Below are 22,719 nucleotides of genomic sequence, written 5' to 3'. Positions count from 1 at the left end.
TTGAACAGGGAGTAAAGTTGTTCAATTGTATGCATTAGCCTGATTCATTATTTTAATCTGAAGATGTACTTATGGTAACCAGAGCATATCATTGACTTGCAAAACAAGAGGTCAGCTTCCTCCTTTTCTGGTTACTCAAGTGCAGGGTTTTCCATGAATTGCCTTGCACTTTGAGTTCCTCAATTTGCAACGTTTTATTTCGTATTGTTCATTAGGGGTTCAAGAGAAAAGAATGCAGTTGAGGTTCCGCCTCAGCAGCTGGCTTGCATAGCAAGGCGAACTAGACCATTGCCCTTTGAAGGGGATCATAAAAAGGAGTTATTGGACCACAAAGTCCACTAGGTTCCTTGTGGGTCAAGAGGACGGACCAAAGACATATGAAACCACACGTGTTCCACATCTTCTACCCCCACCACTGCTCTGTCTATTTTTCCGAACTCTTTAAGTTATCTTTGGCAGAGAAAAGGATTCTACTAGGACTAAGAGAGAAATCGCTGCAAAAAAAATCATCATCAAACGCACACCAGAGCAGAGGAACTGTAACTGCTCCACATCTGTTTCCATTTTGGTGTTTGCTTTTAAATTTGCGCTAGAGAATATGGGGGCCCATCATGTGGAGAGGGTTGTTTTTATGTGGTGGTGTGATGGCACACCCACATTTTTCCCTTCTCATCCCCCGTTTTAGGTTTTAAGCTGTGTATGTAGTGACAGATAAACTACACTATCAAGCAGGGGTGTAGGAAGGAAGCACTATTAAAAAAAACAAAAACAATTGCTGAGCCTATTACAATTCTTACTACCGTTATTGCTGTTATTTGTTCACAATACAATAGTAGGTGGAGGAGTGAACAGAATAACCTTTTATACCAATCCTCAAAGTCATAACTGATTCATAAAAAGTTACAGCCGTTTAACTGTGACATCTGTGTACTCTACTCTTATTCTTAAAAAAACTGCTCAAAGCGCACTGCTCAACACAACAATCCTTGGATAGGTTATAGAAAACCAATGTTTATAATGTCCTTTTGTTGATGTCATTAAAATCATCCATCATATGCATGCTGGTAGTTATTGACAATGACGAACCTAAAAGTACATTGCCTAATGCAGAGCTTACATCTGCAACTCATCCACAATAAGGATCAGTAGTCTCCAGTGTACTTCACTTCAGCCTCTTGAATGCTTACAAATTCATGGCGTGGCTAAGCAGATAAAGCTTAGCTTCATCTTCCTATCTGCGTTGCTCGGTCTCGTGTCAACAATGGAACAAGATTTATCTTTAAGCTGTTTCCATTGTTGTAAAGACTGTGAGGGGCAAATGTGGGGCAGTAATATCCAACGTGTTTTATAGCTATTCAATTTTTCTTTTGAATTCCTCTGATCACCTTCAACTCATCTCAGAATCTTCTTTGATCCAGAAGATCGATCCCCTCCATTGAACCATAACATCACAACACTTACTTTTTATAGTATATTATAGTATTATTAATATACAATCCTATAATTTATGAAACACATGAAGCACTTTTTTTTCAAATATCCATTTCTCATCGTCCTCAGCGTCAGGTTGACCATTTGAAATTACCGTAATTCCATTTTGTTCAATATACTTGGGCGCATGATTCACATCATGTGAAGTCATATGGCAAGTATTCATTGTCTATTTACCCTTAGTCATAGCTGTCACAGGAGCTGGGTTATATGGGAGTGTTGCAGGGTGCCAGGCCTGAGTGAGCAGTGCTTATAATTAGACTGGCACACGTCTCCCCCGTGGAGACCAGTTGTTAGTATTTGGTATGCCTCGGTAGCCTTGGGTTCAGTTAAGCTAATGAAGCTGCAGTCCATTACCTTTTGAGACGGCCATTCATCAAGGCAGTTAAGTATTTGAGTGGCAACCGCTATTAAACCAATGGCAAACTGCACAGTCCTACCTCAAAGTCTTCCCAGTAAAACTAAATAATACAAGTTTTATATGTTGCTGGCAGGTTTGTTACACCCTGCTGCTGTGGCTATCAGTCAACATCTGATGATATAATGCAAAATATATCCTGAAGCGAAACAGTAAAAGTGGTGGTGGAGGGGCGGTCGCTGTGGTAGGTGGTGGATGGTGCGGGCTGGGTGGTGTTTGGTCGGTTTCCTGCCCTGATGGAGGGTGTGTCTTTGTACTGTAACGCTATCCAATGATGTGGAGGCTGCCGGAGAGCGGTTTGGGTGTGCCTAGGGAGGACGTAGTCCATTGTGTAGGCTTTGATGGTATTTATTTTGCTACTGGACTGACTTCCCAGTTACTGTAGTAGGCTGACTCACTGTCGGCCGCGGGAGACTCTTTGACATTGTCCTTGGCCAAACTGAACCTGTCTTACTGATTCAGGACTCGCTCTCTAGATTTATCTCACCGCTTTGCCTTTTTGATTTTCACCTTTCGGAATGATTGTACGGTTGAAGCTGGTTTTCCACGACTATACACACAATCATAATTTATTTTAACCTCTGACGCTTCTTTCCTTTACTGGCTTTTTTAGTTTAGGAGATTTTAGAAATAAACATGAATTTACTTTGATTCTTATTCATGCTGCTTATTCGTGCCAAGTCAGTGAAATGCCGACTCTCTACACAGTAACATGGTCTCCTTCCGCCCCTTCATACCATATATGTCCACCGTCACAACTTATAATGGATCAAGGGCAGAATTCCCCCCGATCGGTCTTACTCGCGTGCAATCCTGCCATTTGAGATAATGACCTCATCTTGTTGACTATTGATAGTGTTTCACTCGTCCCGGCCCCCATAACCACCCGGTTTACATATGAACGCTCTCTCTCTCTCTCTCTCTCTCTCTCTCTCTCTCTCTCTCTCTCTCTCTCTCTCTCTCTCTCTCTCTCTCTCTCTCTCTCTCTCTCTCTCTAACAATTACAGGACACACGTCATCACCACTATCACTCACCCTCAGCCCTCCCTCCAATTTCCACCCAAGGGCCGCAGTGGGAAACAGTCACCACCGAAACTGTACTTGGTTCTTAATATAGGACCGCACAGAGGTGTTGCATGCGTGCAAGAGGATACAAATGCCCTATTGTTTTTATTTAATGGATAAATAAAAGCTATATTTATATTGCACCTTTCATGCATAGAGTCCAACTTCATGTGCAACAATTAAATGTAAACAATACATAAACACACACCTATTCAACACCCAATATGTATTTGATCATATGGTGTTCCATATTGAATAAAGTTTTGTCAACGCAAGCACCCCATGAAGAATGTACATTTAAAACTATGACCATATGTATGTCAATTATAATGCCCTTGCAACAAAAACAGCCAGAAAACCTTTCCTTCGAGATTACAACATACTAACCGTGTAAAATCCAACCAATGATATTGATTCAAAGTAAGCATTCATTGAAATTGACAGAAAAGTGTATAGGTGATCGGGCCAACCTGGTGTGTCAGGCTCCGCAGAGGTTCAATCATCGTGCCTCCAGGCTGGTGTGTGACTAACCTTACAATCCACCTCCTGCAAGGCAGACCGAACCGGGCCTCGGGCCGGCTGCTGGCTGCCTTGATAGGCCCTTTTGAGTCTGTGGCTCCCAGGTGAATCAATGCAAATTAATTCTCTTATCTCCATATTTATTCAAATGAGTGCTTATGCTGTGATCCGTATGCCTGCGTGCAGGTGGAGGGGGAATGAATCCTCACAGACTGTTGTGCACTGTGTTAAGTGGGATGATTAGGCTTTAGGGGATTAGGGGACCTCTTAGCCATGGAAATGGCTAAGAGGTCTACAACGCACAATAGGCAATAATGGTAGGAATTTGACTTCTGCGCTATAATTACTGTAGCCCTGCCTCACTCATCAAATGATTAAATGAATGGCTGATCCTCGTCAGGTTCATAAATTCCACTGGAAGCTGGCCGGGGGAATACCTAAAGATTAAGTGTAACGGCCTCTCCTTCGACTCCCTCACTGAGCGGTACTGGAGGAGCGTTTCATGGGTCTTAATGCCTTGTATCTGGTGCACGTGGTAGGATTGGGTTATTCCCTTGCTGTTGAGAAGGTGAGCTCTTTTCTACGCGGCCATTCATAAATGAGACCAAATGCGCAGCACAATCCAAGGCATGGTTTGAAAGAACTCTGACCCACGTATTCCTTCAGTGCTGCTGAGTAAGCGGCTGGTATGATGCCGGGGTGTCATTGCCGGTGGTATGATTTGAGTTTCCCTTTTCCCTTCTGGCCTAATAATCGTCTTAAGGTCATACCTAAACCATAAACTATACTATACCGTCTTCCTTTTGTACCCAATATTGTAGCTCCATCCGGCCGTTCTGTCTTCCTTACTTGTTTTCTATTATCTTTGCCATGTTGGCTGTGCATATTCTTTCCATCACACCTTCCCTTTCCAAGACTCATGAATGGCAATGAGCCCACTGCTGGATGGGTATCAAGTGTGTCCCAACTGGCCCTCCTCAGCTGAATGAAGGCGGGGGGGGGGGATTTATGACTCCAAGGGTTAGGTGATTCAGGAAATGTATGCATCACCACAGTAGCTCTCCTGCCTTCCATATTCTGTTTGGCCTTGCACCAATTGAGTGGTGTGATGGATTGGTGCTTAGATTCCCTGAGGTGGGTTGCACCAATGTTGTGGTGCAATGCAATGAATTAGGGATGATATTGTCTCCGGACCTTTCTTCTCTTGCCTTTTCTTCCTTATCGGACCGAACATGGCGATTATGCCGCAGAGACTGATCAATGGGTCTGTCACTCGGACATGGGGTTACACGGATAGCAAAAACACAACTTCTCTTTCCAATACAGGGGGCTGATCGCTTCCTCCTCTTCCTCATATGTCTCCTCTCAGCCCGTCTGCCACCTTGGCCACCGACACTCCTTATTTTTAGATTGCGCGTGTCTGATGGCTGATATTTGTCTATTCGGCGTCCACTGCGGTCTTATCTAGCTTTGTATTTAACACGTGTACCCGCATGGTGGTGTAACGTGATGGCGTTCTACTGCTATTATGGGAATTTGGGTTGGCTGTTGAAGGGAAAGACATTGGCTTTCATTTGTGCTCAATTTATCGTGAGAACCTACCTTCCTCTGATCTCTTAAATTTGTTCTGGAGATTATTATCTCAGCTGGCAGCAACATGCATCAATAACATCGGGCCTGTCTTCTGGACTTTCCATATCCATTGTATTTGTGAATGAATGGTTGTGTCTTCACTTCTTTACAGAAGTGAAGACACTTCTGTAAAGAAGTGTCTTCACAGACACTTCTTTACAGTTTACTACTTCTGGCTGGGTTTGTGTTAAGCCAATCACTCTTTTACAGATCCTCGCTTGAGCAGCGTGGTTGAAACAAAGCGAAAGAAAGTGAAACACCCAGTGCATCCAGATTTTAGCTTGACTGCATTCCGACTTCAAATATTAACCTATAGTCATGCCAAGAGCTTGTCTGAGAGACACTGACTTCCTTCGTCCTTTTGAAAAGTTACATGGTGGAAGTGGAAAATAGCACATAACATTATTTTGGGGAACCCTGATTATTTTGACAATGCAGAGTCAGTACATATCAAATCATTTTCCAAATTAAACCTTTGCACGTCCACATTTTCTTGGTGATTCGCGTTTGTTGCCACTGCATCTAAAAATTGTGTTGGATTTGGATAAACAGCCAAACTCTATTCATGAGCCAGGAAGCAAGTGCCTCGCTTTTATCCAAACGGATGAACACAGCACTTTATTTGTAATGGTTAAAATACATTTATCTCCAAAGGCTATACTGGTTACATTGTTTAGGAGCAAAAACAAGCCCATAATTTCCCCCGCAGCTATGTAGGACCGAAAGTTAATTGATTTTCTATATTCCATGTCCTGTTTTGCAAACATTATCAGGTTTAAATGAACTTTAACAACCAATAACATGATACTGCTTTATGAGGTACATAATTCACTACAATGTTACATGTAACATGTAGCTGGAGAAATTCCCTATCAGGGGAAGCTGGGAGCTGTTTTGAGCACATTAAACCATTAAATCACCGATGGGGATTGATAAAGAAGTGTCTATTCATGTCCAGCTCAGTTGACTCGCTAATGAGCTGTACAGTGTTAGTTGGTTTCGTCGTGTGATAACAACCAGTTCAGTGTTTAGTGGCGGCCAAGTCTGCAGGTGGATCTTTGCATTTAGTTATTGTAATGGTAAATAATATATATTATGTTGATATTCTATATTTTAATATTTTATTTCATTGTATTCTAATGTTACCTAATTTGACTATAGTCATGACCTGGTTGCATGTTGGTATCTGTGCGTTTCTTGGTTAATAACTAGCAATCTGTGACTTCTAGTTTTTATTTCTCCCTCTAATTTTTCTCTTTCTGTTTGTCTCTGGCCTCTTCTTCCTCTTTGCTATTAGGGCCGTAGTGCGATGAATAATCTCTCATATCTATTCGGTGTCAATGTATTCAGTGCTGTTACCGTTCTGCATCCTCGTAGAGTTTCCAATGAGCATCAACATTCTGCTATTCCTTCTTTCTTGGTATCCCTATCGCTCTCTCCCTTTTGATTGCCCAGTGCCACACTGTGTACTATAAAGATATGTGTGTGTGTGTGTGTGTGTGTGTAATGGACATATATAGGGTGTGTGTCTGTATATATACTCTGTGTTTGTGTGTGTGTATGTGTGTGTGTGTGTGTGTGTATGTGCGCTCATTATCCATTTGCCTGCTGGAAAATGTCCACGGTAGGAAGCACTGGCTCAGATCAGCACGCAGCAGCTCCCCTCCCTCTCTTTTCCTCGTTCAGTTTAGTACCAAGCGAACTCCCAGAGGTTAGAAACGAAATGACAAAGGAAAAACATACTCTCATAGTTAGACTTTAAGCGCAGACTGGGTAATGCAGTTATTTGTGTTTCATTTATTTAGGAGTTTGTGACGATGCACATCTGCTCTACGTTAAGACTCGTGATATTTTCAGTGTGTCGTGTCTCGCGTCGGATCTGACAAGGCTTTTAGCGGTTGAAGGATTCCATTGCAAGATGACACTTGTTTAGTGTCCTCTACTAAATTAACTTAACTAACTAATTTGCAGACTGGGTGGAAAGGAAGAGGTGCGTTCAAGATGTTTTTTGGTGGTAGCCAAAATTAGGAGGTGTGTCTTGCCGATGTCACCTTGAGTGGTAATACATTGAGGTTGGAACGGTTTTCAAATAAAACCCGGCCTCCTTGCTTGTCTTTGGATGTCTTCGTGAGAAAGCCATTGAGGACATTTGTATGTTGGCTGGGGCAGCCAATAGGCTCGGTCGTTGGCAGAAGACCAGCGCTATCAGAGCGGCTGGCTTGCTCAAGGGCACATGGGCTCTTTAATGTTGGAAGAAAGGAGTGTTTCCTATGCCCCACCACAGCTGGTCTGGTTATCTGAACATGGAAACTCCATAGCATTCTTTTGGTCATTAGTATGTTCATGGTCATAAGTGTTTTCTTTAAATATTTTCACTAAATACAGAGCTTTGTAGAATCCAAGAAGGGGCTGTTCTATTCTGCATTACTGATTTGCACATCTTGTTTATCCTGATTGTAAATATCATTATATTCAGTTCATTCAAACTTGGTTTTCGTGCCACTTAACTTTATCAGAGAAAATTGCCATCTTGGCATTACCAATAACCATGTCCCAACTGTATAACTTGTCATTATTTTTCTGCATAATATTCCTGCTTTTGCTCCACTGAAATTGTTTCCCAGGCAAGGTTCCAAAGACTTAGACATTTCGGTTGAGGTCAGCGCTTTAGCTTGCTGATGAGGCAGAAGCAGCCTTTTTAATGACGCACCAATGTAATAGACATAGGCCTGGGGGTTGTAGCAAACGTCTTTGTACTGAGCAAGAAGCATTACATAAGCTTATCAAGGGGCCTCAGGGGCAGACTGATTCCATGAACAAGTCCTGCTGAATACACATGTAAAAAGGAAACGTGTTCTAGGCTTTACTAGGCCTTTACAATGGGATGTGTTATAAAGTCACCAATATTGTATTGTGCAAGCCCATAGGATACAAGAGTATTAACACCAATCAGAAACTCTTTCCTGGCATTACTGTGTGTGTGTCTCTCTCTCTCTCTCTCTCTCTCTCTCTGTGTCTGTGTCTGTGTGTGTGTCTGTGTGTGTGTGTGTGTGTGTCTCTGTCTTCCAGTGTACAGATGTTTGAGCCGGTCATGTGTACATTGGTTAGATATTTCAACAGCTGGATGGTGATATACCACCTGCTGGTCCACTGGGTGTCTAAACACATCCAGTATTGATAAGCCTCAATGGACAACAACTGAAACCTGTGTTCCATTGCTCATCAGATCATCATCAAAATGCTGCAAAGCATTCTATCAAAACAAGTTTATGGATCAATCTGACCGCAAGGAAATCATGGCTCTCTTAGCATGGTAGGAAAACGGATCATTACTATGAACTCACTCATCGATGCATCCTTTCAACTGTTCATCTCAATTAAATATGCAACTAAAAGGCCCATCTTGTGTTGAACCCACACGTGTACCAAGCAGTTAAAAAATAACAGCTCCAACAGCAGAATAGCTCGAAAAAATCACCAGCCTCACATGGAACAGTTTGATGGTGATGCCTCCTGAATCCACGTGCACATGTTCTACACATCAACGAACATGCACTGGTTGTGTGTGTGTGTATACAAGTGCAAACAAGCGTTCACATCCATGTTGCATGAGCCCAACATGCGTACAGTGTGTATACAAGATTGATGCCTCTATGTCATTATTGTATGTTACTTGGTCGTCCTTCTATTGGATCACATGTCATAGCTGTAACTGTCAAAGAGGAATGGTGCATCCCGCTATGATGGGCCGAGCCCAGCTTTCGTTGCCGTGGTATTCTGGCATGCGGGCTGTAGGCTGTGGTCCCCCTTGTAGCACCAGGCTGTCCCATGTGCCTCATCAGGCAGAACTTGTCAAATCTGATGCGAGGCCCTGTGTAGCTGCCAAACCATGACTGCTTCCCAAGCTGGCTCCCTGTTTTACTGTCTGTGTGTGTAGGTGTCCATCTTAGTGTGCACATGCTGCATCTTAATGCATGTATCATGGGATACCTTCACTTTAGTAGTGTGTGGGACTGTGCAATATTCCTGAATTTATCTTATGGGATTGATATGATAATCTTGTATATACTGTGATAATAAAAGCATGGATTTTCCCTTCAGTGTGTCTTATTATCTTTTCACTGAATGTTTTATCAATGCAATACATGTTATGAAATGTTTAACTGTATTTTATTTTGTCCTTCCAGAGCCACCATAGAGGAAGTGGAGGGGGATGTGTGTGAGCTGGAATCCAAGCTTGACAAAGTGAGTATGTCCAGGAAGTGTTGCACAAATCTTCATCACTGCGGTCTCATTGTTTGGGATGTATTAGGTCAACCGCTTGATTCCGGTCACGGTAGTAAAGAGACCTTTTTGTGAAATGTAAATCCCCCATTTGCTTGATGACAGTCTAAAACAAATGGACATTACAGAGATGCATCAGTAGTCAGCCAGCTGTTTAGCAGAGACACATCAAGCCTATCTGTGGCAAGCCGAAGCTGGCCACCTGCAGACATTAGACGTTAGACATTGACTGCAGCGGGCAGATTGATGCCAGCGTTCTCGCTTGCTACTGTATTGTGTCCCCGACATAACACCGGCCTCCGTTTGGGGAACTGCCTGAGTCAGTGCATGGGCGTGTGTACCATCTGCTTTAACTGATTATATGATCAACAACATGATCTCAACCTCAGTCTCACCCTCTCACTGTGTCTCACCCTCACCCTCGCTCTGTACCATACCTCATCCTCTCACTGTGTCTCACCCTCACCGTCACATGTACCATGCCTCACCCTCTCACTGTGTCCAACCCTCACATTGTAGCATACCCACCATTTCACTCTGTCCTACCAACATCCTCACAATGTACCGTGCCTCACCCTCTCACCATGTCTAACCCTCACAATGTACTATACCTACAGTCACCCTTTCACCCTGTCTAACCCTCACTCTCACGATGTACTATACCTCATCCTCTCACTCTATTTCAGTCACCCTTTTTCAGCCACACCCTTCTCTCTTCTCAATCCATCCTCTATCACCCCCCACCCACCCGCCTCTCTCTCTCTGGCACCCATCCTCTCCATTACCCCCCTGACCACTCTCTCTCTGTCACGTCCTGCTGAACATGACTCGGCTCCACTGTTATTTCCTCTCTTGTTCTGCAACTCCTATGTGTGTCCGTGTGTGAGTGCGCGTTCGTGTGTGCGTGTGTGTGCCCTTGAGTTCAAGAAGAAACTAGACGCTGTTATTGCCTTGGCCTCCGCCCCAGACCTTAAAACGACACACTTTTAATCAAGCCAATGATTAAAAGTCTTATTGTACTCCATAGACTAGGATGGGGAAGGTGGGTAATAAGTCTTGTAGCGTGGGGCGGCTGACTACGATGAGGCTGTTCACGGTCAGGAAGCGACGAGGCGGAGAGAATGAACACAAACAATCCCAATCTCATTCTTACCCACGCAGGCCCACATTTCACATGCACCTCATGCAACCCAAGTGGAACGCACGACACACAGCCACACAGTGTAAACACACTTAGTTATTGCATTGTATGTATTCCTTGGGGAGTCAAAAATGTCAAAGCTTGTAGTCAACCCTTCAAACCATCATTTCCAAAACCCACGTTTTGAATGCAGGCCTGTATTCAGATTTTAATCAAATTCGGGCACAGATGCCCGGAACTGTGTGCAATGCTTTTTAAAGAACCGTCAGTCCCCCGGGTAGTATTTGATCCCCAGCCAAACGGTGTGCCTACGGGTATATCATACATGAATCCAGGTGGATGCATTGCCGTTCACAACACGCAAAGTCTCTCCCTCCTCCTCGGCGTTGCCAGGGTTTGTTTGTTTTGGTGTTGACGTAACCATCTATTATCCCTGGCACCGATGAGTCAGAGGGAAAGACGGGGTTTTAAGCAGATCTTTCTCCTCCAGGATTAGTATTGAGTAGGTAGCTGCTGAGCCTGGCGGGCCCAGCTCATGCTCCGGTCCCACTGTGTAGCTGTGTGTGTTGCTGTGTGTGTTGCTGTGTGTGTGTGTGTGTGTGTTCGTGGGGCTTTAAGTCTGATGGAGCAGATGTCCAGGGTCGTAAGATGAAACCGGCCCTGGAGACGGAGGCCTGGCGAGCATTGCTTTAAGATGTTATTCACTTTGCTCGGTTTTTATCTTCGTCTTCCATCAGGGTATCTGTTTCTCCCTCTTTATGTCTCGCTCTGTCTCCCGCTCTGTTTTTGTCCTCGGAAATCGTCCATTCTTCTTTCTTTTTTTTTTCATGAAACTATTTATAATTTTAATTTCGCTCTCTATTCTCGCCTCTCTCTCTCTTTGCGACGATCTCTCTCCCTTTCCTGTATATTGTGACTCACTCCTCCCCCCCCCCCCCCCAATCTCATGACTGTTATTAATAAAACGTGTTATCGTTGTGTATTTCACTCTAAGCCACACGCTCTCCCTTTCCCTTTTTTCCCCACATCTCTTCCATTAAAACCATGGAACCAACCATCTCTCTCCCGGTCTCCGTCCAGCTGGTGAAGCTGTGTATCGGGATGATCGACGCTGGGAAGGCCTACAACACGGCCAACAAACAGTTTGTCAACGGCATCCGGGAGCTGGCGCAGCAGTCCACCAAAGATGAGGTCATCGAGGTGATGATGAAGTGCACTATTCAATAACACTTCCAATAACAATAACAATTCAATGACCGTCCTTCGTCCATCCGTGATCCCATGTCTGTTTAGACTTTAACAATTCAGTTTGTTTGTTCCGGCTCTCTTCTGGGTTTCGCTGTGGTCTGGGGAAACGCAACCCTTGGACCAGATCTGTGAAAGTAGAAACGAATAGACATGTTTTTCTTGTTCTGTGTATCAGAGCACATGTAGAATATATTCTTTATTAATAAGGACTAACTGAGGTTAACATTGATACTTCGATATCTTCAGAGTAGCTGGAGGTAATGTTTGTGTTTCCAAATGAAACCCTTCAAGTCCGTCCTTCAGACCTTTTAGAAACCGGACTGTGAATTGCTTTTGTTTTTTCTCACACAAGGGTTTGCATGGGGTGTGTGAGAGGGGGAGAGGTACTTCCCCTCTGCCTTTGTGTACTTCCTTTCACTGGCTCTCTACTGGGTCCGGAGTTCAGCCCCAGTTTATACTTACTTTCAGGCAACGCTTAGACCGGAGAATTCGCTTTCCCCATAGCTCCCATTGTTGTGCAAACATAGCATAGCTTCTCGCATACGGTTAATAATGGCCGCGCGGGGATGCATGCTTTGCATACTTTCATTCCACAATGTATACATTTTCCTAAATTGAATGTTTACTTGTATGTATTCCTATTCCCGAAAGGATCATGGTCGTTTTATGTAATAATATTATGCATATCGAGACTTATTCATCTTCGGTGCATGTGTTTTCCTCCTCATCATCATCATCATCATCATCATCATCGTTTTGTGTTTATCTCCTCTGCCCCACAGTCCAGTCTCACCAAGTTTGCAGAGAGCCTGACGGAGATGATCAACTATCACACGGTAGGACATCACCACCACGACCGGCTCGTCGCTGCCATGTTTATCGCCCAAGCACTACCTCAATCACTGTTCACAGTCCCAGCATAACGGCACTCAGAACTGGGTCAAATACTGGGGGACATTAGCTTACAGTCACAGACCAGTAAGGAGGTATAGTGAAGCAGATGCTGTAGCTTAAGAGGTTAGAGAGGACAAAGACGATCCAGTGGTACTAAAAAAGGAGATACTCAGTACCCTGACTGCTCCAGCCCTGGCTTTCATCCCATTGGCTGAAAAAACACAAGATATTTGTCGCTGGCCGCCTGCTTCTCCGAAGTGGGTCACACAAGGAACATGACACGGCAGCAGCTCACTATGAACGGGTTTGCATACAGACCTTTAATGGGGATGTAACAATGCATTGTGTGAAGTAACAGTGCATTGTGTGAAATAGCAAGGCACACCATAGGAATCCTCACTGTTAATTGCAGGGATTTTATAGAAACCCAACAAACACAAAAATCCCAAGTAAGTCTTCAAACCCACGCCTTTTAAAAATCCATGTGACGCAGGGGTATGTTTTTGTTCTTATGAAGCACATCTTTTATTCTGGCTCTTATGGTACGATCACAAGCAGATGTGAACACAGCCTAATGCTCTGTGGACCGCTCACAACTTCTCTACCCAAGAGACGACTTTATTTCTCACAAAATACTTGTGTGTCGTGTCGGGTGTCCAGCTCTACACACTGCCTGTCTGACAAAGTGTTGTATTCCTCTAAAGAGAGACACAAGCCCCTTAAATCCACACCAGTGCACTGGTTTATAACCGTTAAACAGAACCAAGTTTACATCCGTTATGGGGAAGTATGTGTGCTCTTGTTCCCCTGGTCTCCCCCAGGACCTGGACTCTGACCCTCTGTCTTCCACTGGGGGTTTCTACCCGGTCCCCACATCCTCCTGATGGTCATCTTGACCCCTCCACTAATTCCGGGGGCGGGGGGGGGGGAGAGCCCCCTTGATGTCTGATTAACGTCCCAGACTACGTCTGTTTAGACGCCGTGAGTTCTTCACACTGGGCAGAGGTTTGGAGTTAATGATAGATGTTTTTTTAGGTCCAGTTTACTTATATATTCAACTGGCTTTGATTCAAGCAAACCTCCCCCAAACGAAAAAAAGACCAGTGATATATGCAGCCCTACTAGGACACAACTTCAATGTGTGTATCTGTGTTGAATTATTATCTGGGCTGGTGCCGAACAACCACAGCGTCCAGATCTTCATCGGTCTGAACCGATTCGTCGGACGGTTCACTATTGACGACTCATACAAGCGTTCATCGAGAGTGACTTCTTTAACTCAGTGGAAGCCACAAGACATCTCCCCCACTTCCCCCTCCAAGCAAGCCAAAGTCTTGAGGCCAGGCAGCGATGACTCAACAGACCGGCCACATCAGCTGACTGCTTCATATGTGTTTTTAATGTCAGCGATCTCTAAGCACATGATCCGGAGCGCTGTGTGTCACAAGAAGACGGGCCCATTCCCGCCACACTGGCTGTATTGTCTGGGTCCCGCTGTCATCGGACTTCAAGTCCCAGGGAATTATAAGACAAACGCAGCGCAGCTCTTTCCAGGGGCCTTGTTTATGTGTGGCAGCTGCTTTCTCCGCGAGGCTGTGTGTCATGGAAAAACGCAGGTTAACTAGAGCCACCAAACACAATGAGGGATCGTGTGTGTGTGTGGGGGTGTGTGTGTGTGTGTGTGTGTGTGTGTGCGTGCGTTCAGGGGGGAATTCACAGAGCGTTTATGGAAATATGAACCCATTTGTCGATGCTAAACTTGGCCAGAGGAAGTAGAAGCGAGGCTAAGTAACCGAGCGCTGACTTTGCAGAACAGGCCGTAGCCTACAAGTCTGAATCAGCTCCACCACAGCTGCTGCTTACAGAAGTAGAATGATAATAATTAATTTTACCGCTAGGCTCCTTTTTTGTGTGTTTTTGTTAGGGCAATTGAATTGGCTAATCTGTCCATTTTTCTCTGTCTTCACAGATACTCTTCGATCAGGCGCAGAGATCAATAAAGACCCAGCTTCAAACGTTTGTCAAGGAGTAAGCATTGACTGAGCTTGATAGACTGTGTTTTTTCTGGCCTTCAGGAGTGGCTTTGCTGCACATTTCTTTCTTGTGTCTCAAAATAATGTCCACTGACCGCATCAAAGTCGCTGTTAGTTTTAATCAGAAATGAATACAAAGCAACTTCAATAATTTATTAATTTGACTATTTGATATAAATCATGATCTTAAATGTGGATTCAATAAACCACATGGGGAGTCCAAATCTCTTACTTCTCTTCTCTCATGTATATATATTATGTTGGCCTTGTTCCTTTGGATGGGAGAAAATCTTACATTCATGCATGCAAATTAATCAGTTACAGTAAAAATGCTACAGGCCAGCATTTTCTGTAGCTGTCCTATAGAGAACACGTCTAATAACCCAATGTGTGTCACACCTTAATACAAATCCACCCTTAAAAGTCCTCACGCTTTAGTCGGCGCTTTAGTCTGCACTTATTTCATCCATTTCAATATTGACGGTGACCCTTAGTACCCAGGCCTCCCAGGGTGCTATGGTTCAGGGAATGCTGGGAACGTTGGAATTTACAGAAATCATTGGCCAGCTCTTAGCACTGGAGTGTGATGAATATCCATACAGGGCCACGCTGAAAGAATGGCACTCATAACTGATGGTTACCCTGCGTTTTCCTGCAGAAAAATGATGTCAACATTGGTAGTTCTAGTCATGTTTATGTTTCATAGAAAGGAGAAACTCCAGGGAAATATGTGAAGAATATGATGCATGGAGGTCGCAAGGGTTTCCTGTGGTTCTCGTTTCTTCTCCCAAGGTTCATTTGTTCGTTTTTTTTTTCTTTCAACAACATCAGCGATAACCTTGTTTTCCTTTACCCGCCACCTCTGAACTTGCGGATAGTTTTGGAAATGCGGATATTAAAGACATATTCTTCTTGAACTCTTGAACCCTGTTTTGGCTCATGGTTATGAAGCAGTACAGCACACACACTCTGTGTTCAGTATGGTGTTCACTCATCCAACAATAATAATCATTGACTAGTCTTAATACAAAAGCTAGTATCGAATCAATCCAGTCCTGCGTCTGTCACTCGTCACAGAGGATCTACTCCATTTTGTTTTATGACCTCGACCTACTTAAAGCCTCACACTCCAAACACTCTTCAACACAAACTCTGTCTCCTCATGGTCCTTGTGACTCATGACCCGTGTCCTCCGTTTCTCCCCCCAGAGACCTGCGTAAGTTCAAGGAGTCCAAGAAGCAGTTTGACAAGGTGAGCGAGGAGAAGGAGGCCGCCCTGGCCAGGAACGCCCAGGCCCCACGCAACAAGCAGCACGAGGTGGAGGAGGCCACTAACATCCTGACCGCCACGCGCAAGGTTTTCCGCCACATCGTCCTCGACTACGTCCTGCAGGTACCCGACCCCAGGCACCACGACACCCCCCCGCTGTATCCGAAGCACCCGTTGCTCATGGGTTCTCGCAGGTCAGCCCGGGGCGGGGTTTTAGTCCCTCGCCTTGGCCGGGCGTGATGGGGGATTGGGGGGGGGGGGCGTTGTAGTGGATGGCAGAGACAGCAGGGGTTCAGTAGCCTGGCTATTGCCAGACCAAGCTCCATCGTAGATTGCACGTTGGTCTGGGGAAGCTGCTGTCATTTTTTCTTCAGCACAAGAGGCGTGATCAACAGGCCTAGTTCAACTGACTCTGTACACAGTTGGCTGCGTGCCGGCGCTTCCCTGTCGTCCTTGTGTTAAACCAGCCAATAGCGCGCCAGGGGGAAGAGCCCGCTTGGGGATTGGCTCCAGTGAAAGCGGATCGGAAACGGGAAGAAAAGTACCGCTCCTCTCCAGCCACTGCTGCAGGGCCAGTTAAAATCACTGGCAGAACGGGCTGGGGGCGCCCAGTCTAGGGGTTCAGGTCGTGAGAAACTTTGTGAGATAATTGATGAATTGTATTTAAAAGAATTTTGAACATGAGAAATACCTGAAATTCCTTTCAGATGCACACAACATTCTAGTATAATGAAGTCATTGTATTATTTATATTATGACTTCAAGTGTTATATATGGAAACGAGAAGATTGCTGTTCCATCAGATAATGATACATGCATACATGGTAAGATAATACAATGGGGCAAATTCAGCTGTTGGTATGAATAACAAGGCTAATGTGGAACCTACCACCGCTCTACTGCCAAGTTTGCCCAAGAGAAGCTGACCATAAGCTATGTTCCTCCTTCCGTATTTTGCCGATATTATACAGGCGCAGTTTCACAACATCACGCAGTGGCCTTTTGCAACCGTTCCTTTCGAAATCCTCCTTCCCCGAAAAGGACTTCTGTTTGTTTGAGAAATCGACTCCGTCTCTCTGAGCGGTTTGCTCGCGCAATAGGAAATCCATAAGTCACTGCCTCCTCGATTGGAATCTGCCAACCTATGAAGTTTCACACCCCGTCAGCACTTTGAGGTCCTGCCGAAAAACCTCTGCGACTTTAGCTTGCTCATGAACCGTTGCTGAAGAAATAAAGGTCTACGTTTTTATTGCATTTATAGATTGTTTACGTGGCATCTTCTGTCCTTAATTACATGGAGTGCAGCAGCTAGTGACAGGCTGGATGGTAGGCGGGAGCTTGATATATGGAGGAGGTTGTGAGCTCCAGTTAAAATGGAGACAAAAATACCTAGAAGGGACCTTTTTGAGTGCCCAGTGCCACACTGTGCATACTATAAAGGGTGTGTGTGTGTGTGTGTGTGTGTGTGTGTGTGTGTGTGTGTGTGTGTGTGTGTGTTGCATGCATGGATTCGTAGGTACTTGTGTTTCTCTGGTGCGTTTCCTCACACACGTATTCTGTACACACACAGGTTTACAACACTCTGAGCACTGCCTGCTACCTGCACAACCGAAATCCTCCCCCTCCCTCTGTCCTGGCGCGCGCACACACACACACACACACACACACACACACACACACACACACACACACACACACACACACACACACACACACACACACACACACACACACACACACACACACACACACACACACACACACACACACACACACACACACACACACAAGGGCACGGGAGATAGTTGTGCAGTGCAGTTGGGCAGATGGTCTGGGAGACTAGTGGCTCAACATGCGGTAGCTCACTTATGTGTCGGTTCCCCCTGGTGGCGATGTGGGGAACTACACTCACTGAATTGTCAGTGAATGGTTAAGCATTACAAGCTTGTCTAATCTTCTCCAGCATTCAACAGAATTTTGTGTATGTTTGGCCCAGCCAATGTCACAGTTGTCAGGATTTCTCAGTTTTTCTCCCATTTTAAGTTATAATGATAGATATGTTGTTTTAGGCATATGGATGGATTTGAGTTTGAGTGTAATGTGTTAGGAGTTTACAATAGTTGTGTAATAAAATATATATAGTGCTATTCTCAAATGTAATATATAATAAGTCAATTGCTTTCCTTGTGATTGATCTATTTTAAAGTCATTTTTTCCACCTGATCTTTCCATTCTAGATCAACGTCCTACAATCCAAGAGGAGATCGGAAATCCTCAAATCGGTAAAGGCTTTTCTGACGGGCACCTTGTACGCAGTCCGAGTCCCAGGGTCCTCAGGAAGAGGCTCGTACTAACGATGGTTCTTCCCCTGCAGATGCTGACCTTCATGTACGCCCACCTCACCTTCTTCCATCAGGGCTACGACCTCTTCAGCGAACTGCAACCCCTGATGAAGCAGCTGGGAGGGCAGGTAGGACCACTCATGCGCTCACGCACACAATGACAGACACACACGCACACACGGACACACGCACGCACGCACGCACGCTCTCAAGAAATGTAGAATTGTATCAAAATGGTGATCTGGGTTAAAGATGGAAATTTGTGGTTACATTCAAGACATTCAAGGTTTTTGCAAAACCTCTTGCCATTTGATTCTGTCAGCAGCCCTATTGAATGAAATTGGAGCATTAAGTGTACGACTCTATCAGCAGCTCTATTAAATGAAATTGGAGCATTAAGTGTACGACTCTATCAGCAGCCCTATTGAATGAAATTGGAGCATTAAGTTGACTCTGTGTATTCCTCTTGCGTCAGTGCTCAAAGTGAGTCGAAACTAACAGCCGGTTCCTGCGGGACTTTGTTCCCCAACCTCTACGACCCTTCAGTATTTGTTTATCTGGGTGTTCTGCCATTTGGGTATCTTGGTGTGTGTGTGTGTGTGTGTGTGTGTGTGTGTGTGTGTGTGTGTGTGTGTGTGTGTGTGTGTGTGTGTGTGTGTGTGTGACGCAAGTGTACAGAATATACACAAGCATTACAAAGGTGAACAAAAGTGTACACATGTGCATGTGAATGTGTGCGTGTTTGTGTGTACTTAACTTGAAGTGTGTATACGTGTGTGTAAACTTAGCGTACACTGTGAGTGTGTGCGTATACAGTGTCTGTGTCTGTATACTTGACGTTAAGTGTGCGTGTTCACTTGACGTGTACTGTGCATAAGGTAGAAGCATATACCTTTTACTCAGTATACCTTACCTTATGCCTAAACCCCGGAGCTTCCTGTGTGGCCCCGGGGGGGGAGGGCGTGGCTCTCCTGCAGCAGGCCGGAACGGGACCATGGCAGCACTGCCATCGCAGCGTTCCTGAGAGGGATCATTATCAGATCCTCGGAGGAGCAGCATGAGCAGGAATGAGGAAGGGGAGAGAGCTAGAGAGGGAGGGAGATAGATAGAGAGAGACAGGGAGGGAGAGAGAGTTTACCAACGCGTAGCTAACGGTGCACAAGGACGGCAGAGGAGGCGGGGAGAGCGCAGGATTTTGTGAAAGAGGGAGAGATGGTGGAAAACGCTCGGGATATTGAATGAAGTGGCTGGGTAGGAAAAGGCTATGGACGAGAGAGAATCAGCTGGTCTGAATACCTCCCGGGATTAATGCCAGTTAAGCCCTTTCGTTTTCTCCTCTTTTTGGGGATTTCTAGTGCAAGTGCTTCTGATGTTCTCCCAAAGTGTGGATCTCGGAGAAGATGAGAAAACAGATGCTTTGAAGCGTGAAATATCAGGGGTATTTTTGGGGGAATTGCCTCAACAACCAGCAAGATGCCTTTGAGAGTAGAACGAAACATTCTTCTACAAATTATCTAAAAAGACTCATAAGAGCAACATGACGAGGAAAAGAAGCTGCCGTTCAAAACCCATTGTGTCAGAGACCTGCACTTTCTAGGGATCCTCAGGAAGGAAACAAACCACTCTGCAGAGGATAAAGATCCACGTTCTTGCTGCCGGATCTGTAGATAAGGAAAAAGGACTAATCCTACAGCCCAGTGAGCAGCTGGAACATGAGGCGTCTGTCTCTGGAGTGTGTTCACTCTGTACGGCGGCTTGTCTGACGCCAGAACCGTCCAGAGATTTGTGAAGAGGGGCTGAGCCGTAGAGAGAGAGAGAGAGAGAGAGAGAGAGAGAGAGAGAGAGAGAGAGAGAGAGAGAGAGAGAGAGAGAGAGAGAGAGAGAGAGAGAGAGAGAGAGAGAGAGAGGAGAGAGAGAGAGAGAGAGAGAGAGAGAGAGAGAGAGAGAGAGAGAGAGAGAGAGAGAGAGAGAGAGAGAGAGAGATCCGATGACTCTTGTGAGAAACTATTAAAATAGAAGACTCGAGGCGTGGAATTCATGTGACTCCGGAGATGAAACATCCAAAACACTAAAGGAGGGAAACGACAGAAAGGCTTTGACGGTGGAGGGAGGGAGAGAGGAGCATGCACCCATGACATCGGTGTGAAGCGTGAGAAGAAGAGTGCCGTGTGTACCGTGTGAAACGGCACACACGGGGAACCACAAGGCACTCCTAATTCAGATCCGTGGAAGGCCACTCGAAAACCCCAAAGTGGATTTTTCTTCCTTTCCTCTCTCCGCCATGAAGCTGAGGAAGGTGCAGAGGCTGTGCAGGGAGATGTGGAAGAGCTGCCAACAGGTTTGATAAGCAGCATGCAACACTGCAAGCATAGAGCGCTAATCACACTTGGTGAGGTGTGACCCTGCCGCAGGTAGAGAGGGGAGAGGTTACCCTAGATGCCAGCCTTGTAACTGTTGATTGTTAGCTGTGCTTCAAGTGCTTTGCCTGTTCCCAGCTTCACTTTGATAAGCTATATTTATGCGTTTTTAATGAACAGGTGTGGTTTATTTTGTACGTTAAGATCACCAATGGAACGGATAACAAGACAAACTTTGATTTGTGTTTAAGACAAGAATGGAATCTGTGTAATCTCAGACCCAGTAGTCCTTAAATGTTACAGAAAAGCTTCTGGGGGGAGACGGCAAAGAACCTGGGCAAAACAAAAACTGCCTCTTTTCCAGTGTTGTTACAAAATACATTTTCTATATGTGCCTTTCTACAGTGGCCCAATACAATATATATCTTTACAGAGCCTTTTTTCAAACTACTGCTGGCCAAGTTTGTGTTCGCTGTAAACGGTAAATTACATGCTCACAGATCCCCGCCTCAGGCAATATGATTGGTCAAAACAAATATGAAGTGAAAGAAAATGAAATGCCCAGTTTGCCCATATTTGAGCTAGTCTGCCATTAGATTTTGAATATGCTATTGATTTGTGAGATTAGAAACAGAGCACTAAGCAATATTATTTTAAAAGCATGGTAGGTCTCTTAGCTGGAAGTGATGGCTGACCCGAATGAAACATTGGTCATTTTTTTGACCCCGACATATTGTATATTACAATATTTTATAGATTGAGTTTGGTGTAGTTACTATTTAGGCATTAGTATTAGGTAGATGGTTAATGCATTACGTTTTTGGCATGAAAAATTGTCATGTAAGGTCACGATAAGGATCAGAGAAATAATACAATCACAAGAACCATAAAAAGGAATCCCTTCAAGACAAAAATCCCACACTTTGCCTGACTTCAAGAAAACAACACAAGGTGCATTGTCATTCTCAGCAACTCATTTCACGGATAATTATTAAAACCATCCACAGATTACTTCCATCCGTTTGAAACTTCAAACTAATACTTTTGCAATCTTATCCTCCGATCGGAACGTAGCGCTTAATTTAATCATGTCCTTCGATCTGAACATTCAGTTTAAATGAATCATAAGTTCCCATCTCAGACACATCTGATTCCAGGGGCCTTTATTTAAGCAGAACCCTATGGTTTGTTGGATTGAGTCAGAGTATTGCACTCTGCACCAACAATGAAGCAATTTAAGTCGTAATCTCCCTCTCAGCCCTGTCGCTGTCAGATAAGATGTTAGTGAGGCACAAGGTAAAGAAGATGTATTCAACAGGGGGGTATTGTGACACCCACATGCTGTTCACGTACCTCATCATTCCTGACATTTAAATCTACAGGAGTGGATATGTTGTTATGGGAAGAAACATGTCCCATCTGATGTTATCAAACACACATGCATGCATGCACACACACGCACGCAGCGGCTCACACCTGCCATCTACCTCTACAAACAAGACAAAGATGAAAGGCCTAAAGACCTTCCAATAATAACTCTATGTACTTAAATTTAAACAGCAACATGTCTTTTGGTTGTTAACTATTCCTTCATGTCCGTCTCAGTAAAGTTAAACAGCGACGATGAGACAAAATTGCAGCCTCTGTGTGTTCTGTAATTTCACAGGTATTTTACAATCTTCTTAGAGAAGCAGTTTCTTCCCCAACTCAATAATAATGCAGTTTATTTTATGGTGCGTTTTTCATTAAACGCTGTAAAATCTGATTTAAAAACAACCAATACACTGTATATCTATATGCATTTGTTTTATATTACAGCTACATAATATAATTTAGCCATGGAAGATATATCACTTCATTGTGTGCCTCATGTACAGAACGGAATAACTCTCAACAATACAGGTTCAAAGCTTAATCCCATGATTTAGTAATCAATAAAACATGAAAATATAAAAGCTACTCAAAACAAAGCAAAAGGTCAACGAGATTGACTTTTTACCTTTACCTCTGCAATCTGTAGTGCCCT

At 44.4% G+C, this 22,719-nt stretch overlaps 1 protein-coding gene across 1 annotated transcript in view; it reads left to right on the top strand.

Moving 5' to 3' along the window:
* The window catches only part of LOC307077995 (arf-GAP with coiled-coil, ANK repeat and PH domain-containing protein 2-like), a 48,315-nt gene that overhangs the window by 1,223 nt on the left and 24,373 nt on the right, over positions 1–22,719 (top strand). The window contains exons 2-8 of the mRNA XM_079739525.1: positions 9,313–9,370; positions 11,631–11,750; positions 12,581–12,634; positions 14,662–14,720; positions 15,934–16,117; positions 18,232–18,276; positions 18,369–18,464. Of these exons, the coding sequence (XP_079595651.1) occupies positions 9,313–9,370; positions 11,631–11,750; positions 12,581–12,634; positions 14,662–14,720; positions 15,934–16,117; positions 18,232–18,276; positions 18,369–18,464 (616 nt within the window). The remainder of the gene's footprint in view (positions 1–9,312; positions 9,371–11,630; positions 11,751–12,580; positions 12,635–14,661; positions 14,721–15,933; positions 16,118–18,231; positions 18,277–18,368; positions 18,465–22,719) is intronic.

This window comes from Pollachius pollachius, assembly GCF_949987615.1.
Source record: "Pollachius pollachius genome assembly, chromosome: 7".
In the NCBI taxonomy this organism is placed as follows: Eukaryota; Metazoa; Chordata; class Actinopteri; order Gadiformes; family Gadidae; genus Pollachius; species Pollachius pollachius.
The sequence above is the reverse complement of the archived record's forward strand: the minus strand, read 5'-3'. Positions and strand labels throughout refer to the sequence as shown.